Here is a 9750-nt window from a genome sequence, read left to right as displayed (position 1 = left end):
ACCAGAAATGGCTCTTCCGTGTGTGAATCTCACTCAGCAGGTCTGTTCTCCACCAGCCTTTGGTGCTTTGAGCTGTCAGGCTTTCATGCCTTCCTTGTAATGAAGGCCTGTGAGTCTTGTTGTCAGTCAGGAAGGTGATGTTTTCCTGCTTGAGCAGAGTGATTGGACCAGATGACCCACCGTGGTCCCTTCCAACCTGACTGATTCTGTGATGTAATTCTGTTGCTGCCTCTAACATCCTTGCAGATCAGCATCAGTCCAGCTTGAGCTTTCTTGTGTTAGAAGTGAGCATCTCTGCGGTGCGTTTAGCATAGTATTAACCCTTGGAACAAGGTTTACATGGAAGTAAAAGATAAAGAGCACCTTGGGAAAAAGACACTTAAGTTGATTGGTTTGGGGAATGTATTTAAACTAGTTATAATCCTACTCCAGGCTACAATTGTCAAAACTAGGCTTCCTGTCTTGGAACCTCATGCTCAGCCTCTGAATCCAGAGGACTGTTTTCGTCTCTGCTTCTCTGTCCCCTGGCAATATTGCTTGCCTTATCCTTCTAACACAGCTATGCAACTCAATAATGAGGGCTTAGCCTGAAACTCAGCCTTCTCCCTTGCATAGCAGTGAGTCAGGAAGAAAATCTGGTAGTCTGTACTGAGGCAATCTGTGACAGAGAAAAACTTCAGCCCCAGGTACAAGCAGAAGCAAAGTGCTAAACAAGAGCCTGCGTGGTGACTGTTCTTGTTTAGGATAAGAGGAGGTCAAAGTCTCTGGAGGATCTGTTTCAACTCAGTTCATCAGCACTGACTTCCTGAGAACTCCTTCTTGAACTTTTAATCTAGTAGCAAGACTAGCTGCATCTCAAGAGGAGGCGAGAGGGAAGCTGCCCCTGAGCAACATATTTCCTGCTAGAGCTGCAGACTGTTTTGCAAGAGGGCCAGATGTGAGTGCATCCGGTCTCCATCCCCATCACGAGCCCTTGTGTAAATCTCTCTGGCCTTCTGCAGTCTGACAGTTTGGGCAGTCAGCACTGAAGATAGCTGAGTCAGCTCCTGTTCCTAGGAAAATTCAAAACTAACCACCACCCTCACTTCCTTCCCTCCCTCTTTTTTTGCCTTTGTCTGTTTTAACAAACTCTTGTGCTGTTTGTGTGCAAACCACTCTCACAGCATCATGCTTCATTCGACAGTAGGTTTAGTCCTTCCCTTACAAAGAGGAGTTTGGATTTTGGCTTTACATAAGTAAGCAGTTCTTCTGCTCAATGTTGGAATTTTGTGCAGTCCAGTTCAAAAAGTAGAAGTGATCCTTTGCAGGCACAGTACGGCAAGGACAACAGTTGAAAGGACAGCACGTTACCTTGTCCACTTTCTAGTCTGTTACATCTAGGCTGTTACATCTAGGCTTCAGCTCCTCCTTTTCTTACAGCCAGATTCACACAGTTACCTTGGGCCAAAATCGGGGACTGGTTGCCTGTCATCTATGGTCGTGTATCTCTGCTTAGTTCCTGATGGTGCTTTCCCTAGGCTACTGAGTTTAAGGAGCAAAATCCAGTTGTGGCAGACTTTCCAAACTCAGCTTTTTTTCTTTGCTCTCTATGAAAGATTTGAGGTGTCCTGAGCTGCTGTGCTCTGAATTTCCACCCTGTATGGCTGCTTTATTTTTGTTGAAAGTGGGTCTGATACTGCTGCATTGCTTGCCAAGGAAGTAGCCCTGTGCTCTGGCAGTGGAGTGATGTACCACACAGGTTTTAAAAGGTGCTGGTATGCAACATGGTTTTACTTCTGGTCCCTACACATGCAGTGGGCCACTCAGATAGCAGGACTACAGGCTGTACTGACATCCTGTATCAGAACAGGGTGTCTTCTTCCAGCATAGGCTAGACCTGGTCAGGAAACTTGAGGTGGACCTGTGTTCCATGTGCTGTTCTCACTCTTTAAGATCCTATCTGGCATCTGTCCAGATTTCATTAACTGGAAGTACACTTTAATTTTCTTCCCCTCCAAGTGCTTTCTGGGAGGTGAGTTGTGGTCAAGTCTTAGAGTGTTTCCCCAACTTTAGATATACTTTAGTGCTAAAATGCTGCTGTTACTTTTTAAAATGAGCAGAGGGCTGTCACCAGCTGCAAGAGCCCTGGAAACCTGCTGGTAGCTGGCTGTCTTTAACCTAGTCAGCATGCTGGCAACTGAGTACAGGTTGGGTATTCTTGGACCATTTTACTTGACTGACTTTTCCAGCTCCGGGAAGCTCCTGAGAAATTTCAGACCCTTCAGTGCTTCCCTTAGGGAACACTCATTGCTGCTGGGGCCAGAGAACTGAGCATTAAATCTATGTGTTCCTCTTGTTCCTCTTAAGCCTGAACAAAGCATTGAACAAGACAGATAAGGAGGTGCTTTTCTGTGGGACAGACAAGGGAGGTAGTTTGTGTACTGCATTGAGCACTTACCCAGGCAGTTCCCAGGGGAGTATAAAACTCTGTCTCATAGATGATATGATAATGGCTCTGCCTGCTCAGGGTGTGACCGTGTCTGTGGCAAGAGCATGTGTGAATCCAAGGCACTGCTAGTGTAAAGCTGAGATCATGTACTGCCACCCTGTGGGCCCAGTGCAAGGCAGTGTGTTGTGCAGTCATCGTGGTGGAAGAGCAGAACTGGCAAGGATATCACTTTGTACAGGACCCCGACTTAGGTGCCTGGTACTTCCCACAGTCTGGGCATCCGTGTCACGGTAAACATCCAGTGCTTGCTTTAGGGGCACCAACACGAGTCTTCTCTGCACAGGAACATTACTGGAGGTGGTGTTTGGCCTGTCACTCCCTCTGCTCTACCTTGTATTTGGATGGTCCATAATGAGCCAAGTCTAAAAAGCCATTTCACTGCTAGGAGTGTTGGGTTTTCCTGCAGGGAGCTAAAGGTCAAAGCCCCTCATCTTGTTTGTGCTAATTAGCTACCTAATTAACAAAGAGCTGACCTGCTTTTTTCCTGTCCTCAGGTAGCCTTAAGCCTAATCTGCCTCTTTCTCCCTTCCTCCCTTCTCTTGCTATTGACCTGCTTGCCTGTTAACCCTGTCTACACTGCACTTGCTACTATACATCTCCTCCTTGACTTTCTGCGTGTGACTGGACCTCACCTGTAGCATCAGGTAGGAAATGTCTGTGTGCCCCCCAACACAACCCTTGGTGCTTCTCAGAGGCTTAGAGCCTGGATGCTGTTAGATGCATGTTAAGTTTGTGTTGGTATGTAACTCTAATTAGACTGCAGTCATTAAGAAACAAGCCTTGGGGATTAGCTGTCTTGCGCCCCTGGAGTTTCATGTTGGATAAGGGTGTGAACTGCCGCATCAATCAATGTTAAGCTGTTTCTCTGCTTAACATGGATTGATGTGACAATCTGAGACATGATTTGAATGCCACTGGTGGAGCCCATGCCTCCCTGCCTCTAGATGTAGCCTAACGGACTAGCTAACAAAATGAAAGAACTTTTCCTGCTGTTATGACCAATTTTTGGTTAGGGATAGAATTTGATGTATTGAGGAGAGAATGACCAAATCATGTGAGGTGTGATAGCATCTGTATCTAAGTTACAAAAACCTTTGTACGTAATAAATGGCAAGTGGTTGCTCTTAGATTTAGACCAAGGTTTCTTAGTCTTTGGATTTATTTAGAGATCTAAGATATCATTTCTTCCCTTCAGACTAAGGAAGAGCAGTCCCAGATCACCAGCCAGGTGACTGGACAGATTGGATGGAGACGTGAAGGAATCAAATACCGTCGCAATGAACTCTTTCTTGATGTGCTGGAGAGTGTGAATCTCTTGATGTCCCCTCAGGGTAAGTAGAAGGTGTTGAGCTGGCATCCTTCTCCCCCTCGGGGTTTGTGGCTGAGGACTGTAATAAGTGTTCCGAACTGTGATCTTCTCTAACCAGGTCAGGTTTTGAGTGCTCACGTTTCTGGCAGAGTGGTGATGAAGAGTTATCTGAGTGGAATGCCAGAGTGCAAGTTTGGCATGAATGACAAGATTGTCATTGAAAAACAGGGCAAAGGAACTGCGGATGAAACGGGGAAAAGGTAAGAGGTGTTGAGCCTGCTGGTCACTTGCCACCAGGGACTCTTATGAAAGGGCAGCCCTTAAGAGCTTTTCTGATCTGACAGACAAAAAGCTTATTATTTTCTTCCCTTTAGATGTTACTGCTTACTTTGGATAGTTAGTTCACATGCAGGCTGCCAGCCTGAGGGCCCCAATACAGAGGGGTTGTCTACAGCTCTATAAGTATTAAGATTCAAACATAGTCTTAGGTGTAGAGTTCTTGCAGCTCAAAACACTTCCCCAGGATAGATTTTCCCAGAGTCTGTATCTCTAGCAGTTCTAGTCAGTTCAGACTCTTAATCATAAGAGCAGTAGCAGTGCTCCCAAGGAACAGTGAAGGAACCCCTCTGTCCATGGCCTGCTATACCTGAACTGCTGTCACAAAGTAGAACAGCTGACAGACTGACACTGGGTAAGCCCCTCATGCTGATTGCAGGTGGTCAGTGGCTGTGTGGGTTGGAGGCACATCTGTCCAAGAGCCCAGCTACCCTCCTGCTCAGCTGCAGCTCAGTCAGTGCCCACACTGAAGCTGAAAACAGCTCTCATGCCTTTTCAGCCTTCCTGCTTGGGGTGAAGAGATAAAAGCAATGGGACTGCCACTTTCCTCTCACTAACCATTTGCAACTCATCTATATTTCTCTTGGTTGTTTTTTTGCTGACCCCCAGTGAATTGGGAAGGTAGATAATCTGCTTCAGCTGTGTGTGCACTCTGCTCTCCCCCTGTCTCTTGCTTCGTGTGACTTGTGCATGTAACTTGGATCTCAGACACTTTCCATGATGGTTCCTATAAACGGAGCTGAGCTGCTATTTGCCTTTTCTCTCAGAACCGAGCCAAGAGCTATCACTTCACTGTCACCTTTAAGCCATCTTTCCTGTACCTGAATCAAGCTAGTACAATGGATGAGCCTCAGGTGGCTGATGAGCCCAGTGGGGATGTACTCTAGTGAAAATGTCAACAGCACAGGCCTCTGAAGAGTCAGTAACGCTGTCCCAAAACTGCTGTGCTGAGTACCTTCGCCTGTAAATGTGCTATTTTTTTGAGTTACAGAAGCAAGGTGGACAGGGAGTCTTGCTAGGTGGTTCTCTCTGGCTGTGATTATCCAGTGGGTAAGAGCTTGGAGATGTTACTCTCCAGAAGCATTTAGTTATGAGGTGACCAAAAGGCACAGCTGCTGCCAGTTGCTTTTTGCCATCTAGCATGTGGCAAGGCCAACCCTGAGTAATGCTGCCAGAGACCTGGAGCAATGCTAGGCAGCAGGGCTTTCCCAGCAGATTTCCAAAGAAACAGGAACTAGTCAGCTAACATTGATTGTCATCTGGGCAACAGATTAGGAAGGCTAACTCCCACTTGTGAAGCACAAATCATGCCACTGGGTTGTGTAACTAGAGAGCCAGTCAGCCTGGGGTCAGTCTATTTCCTCTTGGTGCAGGTGATGGTGGTTCCTAGGACAGCTGAACCTGCCTGTAGTGCTCACTCTCTCTCAGCACACTTGCATGGTTGACATGTTGCTTCAAGCAGTTGAGGCAGCCTAGATATCACAGTGCTACACTGCTGCACCTTCTCCACACTGCTGCCTCTTCTGTTGCCTCTGCCTTCACATCTTCTGGTCTGTCTTGGTAGCTGAGGGGTCTTGTCTGGCCTCAGGACCTGTACTCTGAGAGACTGGTACCCAGCACAAGTTCACTGCTGGCAGGTTAGGCTGGTATGCCAGCATGGACAGGTGATAGCTCTGTAGGTTTTTAGGAGAGATACAGACTTGTATGGCATAATACTGTGATCCTGGCAGTTTGGTTCAGAATCAAACCATCTACTGGCAGTGTGGAAATGAGCATCTGTGAAGAGGTTTCTGAACAAGAAGACTCTGAATCTGGCATTTCCTGGCTGTGTGGCAGTGGGATAGCTTTGTGGACAGGAAAGTGTTTTCTCTCCTTTGGACTGTGCTGTGAGAAGACTTGGGCTGGCAGAGTTGCCTTTGCAGTACTGAGTGCTGCTGGCAGACAGACCCAAGCATTGTGTTGCTGGCTATGACAGAAGGGTGCTCCTGTCAGCTCTCTCCTCTTTGGGGAGAGGAGGGAGAGAATTCTTTCAAACAAACTTCTTGAAACACGATTTTTGTGGTGATGAAACAAGGAAAGTCTGAGCCAAGAGGTTGCTGTCCGCTCAATCTCTCCCTGCCTCCCCATTTCCTGGACACCTGTGATGGCAACATGCTCTGTAGAGTAGTTTCTGCCTGGACGGAGTTTGACTGCACCAAGATATCAGGGCTGCAGCTTGCACTTGTTTAACTGTGCCTTGTGTTTTCAGCGGCAAACAGTCAATCGCCATCGATGACTGCACTTTCCACCAGTGCGTGAGGCTCAGCAAGTTTGATTCCGAGAGGAGCATCAGCTTCATTCCACCAGATGGAGAGTTTGAGCTCATGAGGTATTGTGGTGGTGGGTGAACAGACTGGTGTTGGCATCTGCTTGCTGCTGCAGTAGTGTAGCTGCTCCCAGGCAGACTTGCAGCCCTTGAGCACTTCAGAAATACACATCTGCTGCCTTCTTTTCAGAGTGAAATCTGTAGGGTATCCCACAAATCCATCTGTGACAAATGTGGTGGAAGCCTAGCTGCATAAGTTTCTTTGCCACAACCATTGTGTTGGGTGTGGGTTTTCTTACCTTTTGAGCTTACTGTATCTGGTTTTTTTAGTGTTGTGGTGTCCTTGAGCAGGGCCATGGGCAGGAACCAGATATAAAACTTGAGACTCAAGAAACCATTGTTGCCCCATGGCAGCACAGATCCTGCTGCTGCTTCCTTCTGGGATGGTTCCCTTTCGGGGTGGTGTTTCTAAGCAGTTTACTGTATGCAGAGGCTGTTGCTTTTGGAAGGTGATACAACTTGAGACTATAAGAGAGTTAATTCCTCAGAGTTTACTGTTCATCCCTGCAGATACCGAACCACTAAGGACATTATCCTTCCCTTCCGTGTGATCCCACTGGTGCGGGAGGTGGGTCGGACCAAGCTGGAAGTGAAGGTGGTGATCAAATCAAATTTCAAACCTTCCTTGCTGGCTCAGAAGATAGAGGTAAGAGAATAAAAGCCTGTGGTCTCATGTGCCTGGGAATTGTGCCTCTGCAGAGTCCTCAAGCTTGTACGGGGCTAAAAGAGTAAACTGGGTGTCCCAGAGATGCTGCTGTGCTGTGGAAAGGAGCTGCTGTAGAGTAGGGAGCTGTTTTCAGTTGCACAGCTGACTTGGCAGGGGCCTCATTCCCTACAGCAACTGTTAACTTGATGTCTGCATGATCTGAGCTGTGACAGAGAGGCTAAGGGTATGGGGGCTATGCTGCTCAGTCCCTATCTGGGAAAGGCTTACTGCTGCAAGGCTTGGCTGTCCAGAGCCTGGTGCAACACCGTGGCCAGCCTGGCATCCTTCCTGAGCTCATCTGCCCAACATTAGCCAGGTTTCCTGCAGCCTGGAGGGCTCTGCCCTGTTCTTGACTGTTGTGAATTATGAAAGTGTGTTTGAACCTTTACCTCAAAGCAAGAAACCGGAGAGCTAGCCTAGGATGCCTTATGATAGCTGATATTCTCTGGGCCCTGAGCTGGGAGAGAGAAGGCCAAGGGGTCCAGGACAGTCTGAGACTGCATTGAGTGCCCAGGCTGCAGTCTTTATGCCCCTGCTCGTAGAAGCATAGAATCAACCGGGTTGGAAAAGATTGAGTCCAACCATACCGTGGTTACTAGACCATGGCACTAGGTGCTCACCAGACTCTGCCTTCCAGGTCCGGATCCCTACACCCCTCAATACCAGTGGAGTGCAAGTCATCTGTATGAAAGGGAAGGCAAAGTACAAGGCCAGTGAGAATGCCATTGTCTGGAAGTAAGTGACGTGCAGGGGCAGAGTCTGTTTAGTGCTCCTGTCAGCCCTGAGCTCGTGTAGCAAAGGGGAGAACAAACTCAGGTGCCTTCTGACTCACGGGCTCTCTCTGATAGGATAAAACGTATGGCTGGAATGAAGGAATCCCAGATCAGTGCGGAGATCGAACTGCTGCCCACCAACGACAAGAAGAAGTGGGCTCGGCCTCCCATCTCCATGAACTTTGAGGTGAGTCCTTGTCTGCCTTCCAGGGTGCACCTGTCCTTAGACAAGCTTCATCAGTCCCTTTTGGGAATCATGCATATTTGGGTGTTCCCTGTCACCACAAGCTGACAGGTGACTCTTCCATAGCATAAGGTCAACCAGGTGGCAGAGCTAATGGAAGAGAATTGCCTTTGGAGCCACTGGAGTCAAAACACCATGCATGCAGAGAGCAGGGAAGGGAACAATGGCTCTTGGTGTCCATTTCTAGATGCATATCCCCAGGGGTCATCCGGCATTTGTGTATGGAGAGCATCTGACCCCATTCCAACGCTCTCTGTTGCCTTTCCTTCACTCACAGGTCCCGTTTGCACCCTCTGGGCTGAAGGTGCGTTACCTGAAAGTCTTTGAGCCAAAGCTGAACTACAGTGACCATGATGTGATAAAATGGGTGAGGTACATCGGCAGGAGTGGGATCTACGAGACCAGGTGCTAGCCCCAGCAGGCTGGCAGGCTCCCTCTTCTCCAAGCCATGCTCTGCCTCTCCTCGGTCCTCAGCTACATTCAGAGAAAATGTCTGCCCGGCCCCTCGATGCGGATTGACAGACCCTGTGGCTCACCCCGGGAGTGGACTCGCCTGCCTGTGCTCAGTCACCACCTGCTGCAGATGAAGTTCAGAACCCAACCGTGCACAGGGGTGCAGTCAGCCTCCTGCTCCCCATCCCAGGGTGGGCAAGGGCTAAGTCTAACTCCCATCCTCTCGTGATCTTTCTAGGGAACGTCCACCATTAAACTCCTCTTCTGTTGGTGTCTCACTACTTGCATCATATCCTAGTATTTTTGAAGTTCTTGTGCATATGTACTCGTAGAATAGACCTAAACATAGACTGGACAAATCTGAGTTGAAGTTATACCCTGGCTTCTGTACTAGCTATTGCTGTTGTGGTAGATGTTGCTGGCCAGTCTGAGATGCCTGGGGTGGTGAGATTGTCAGGCCTCCACCAGAGGAGAAGGTGGGCTCACCAGATCTCATCATCACCTGATTTCTTGCAAAGTTGTCAGTATAGAGTCCTGCCGTGGGAAGGTTTGTGACCAAAAACGATGAGGGTTTAGGCTCTTGCTGGTGTGTATGTGGGTGGCACAGCATTTCAGGTCCTTGGAGCATTTACCTGCACCCACTGCTGGCTTGTGCCAGTCTGTCCTTTCCAGACAAATTGGAGACGTGGCCCTGCTGTCCCAGGGAGTGTGGGTCAGTTGAGTTCTGTCAGGATGTGTCCTTGGGGAATCTCAAATGCAGTTGGCAGTAAGAGCCCCTGCCCCAGCCTGTCCTCTCCACACTTCTACCAAATGCTTCTGGGCCATAGGAATGCTGCTGCTACCCACAATCCTGCTTCTGGTAGTGTGGTCTCCATTTTGTACACTTTGTGATTTGTCCAGCTCTGAATCTAATAAAGTATGTAGAATGGAGAAGGCTTCCTGCACTGCTGTTTGGGACTGGAGCTGCCAGAGCCTGGGCTGTGCCCTGGGCCTGTGCCACAGTGTCCTGGGGTTGTGCTGCTTCCCCACCCCTGAGCTGCCTGGGGGTTAGCAGGTGAAAAGGACAGTGAAACTGA

General features: G+C 48.6%; 1 protein-coding gene across 3 annotated transcripts in view; it reads left to right on the top strand.

The window, feature by feature from the left end:
* The window catches only part of AP2M1 (adaptor-related protein complex 2, mu 1 subunit), a 17110-nt gene extending 7503 nt beyond the window's left edge, over positions 1-9607 (top strand). The window contains exons 5-13 of one of the 3 annotated variants that reach the window (XM_009078077.1): positions 3127-3132; positions 3684-3819; positions 3916-4057; positions 4743-4754; positions 6382-6501; positions 7009-7144; positions 7842-7939; positions 8053-8164; positions 8499-9607. In XM_009078077.1, coding sequence (XP_009076325.1) covers positions 3127-3132; positions 3684-3819; positions 3916-4057; positions 4743-4754; positions 6382-6501; positions 7009-7144; positions 7842-7939; positions 8053-8164; positions 8499-8633 — 897 coding nt within the window. In that variant the 3' untranslated portion in view covers positions 8634-9607. The remainder of the gene's footprint in view (positions 1-3126; positions 3133-3683; positions 3820-3915; positions 4058-4742; positions 4755-6381; positions 6502-7008; positions 7145-7841; positions 7940-8052; positions 8165-8498) is intronic. The other 2 variants (XM_009078078.1, XM_009078080.1) reach the window with 2 other exon arrangements.
* The last annotated feature ends 143 nt before the right edge of the window (positions 9608-9750 follow it).

Source organism: Acanthisitta chloris, unplaced genomic scaffold (assembly GCF_000695815.1).
Source record: "Acanthisitta chloris isolate BGI_N310 unplaced genomic scaffold, ASM69581v1 scaffold25497, whole genome shotgun sequence".
Taxonomy (NCBI): domain Eukaryota; kingdom Metazoa; phylum Chordata; class Aves; order Passeriformes; family Acanthisittidae; genus Acanthisitta; species Acanthisitta chloris.
This window is presented reverse-complemented; position numbering and strand designations above follow the sequence as displayed.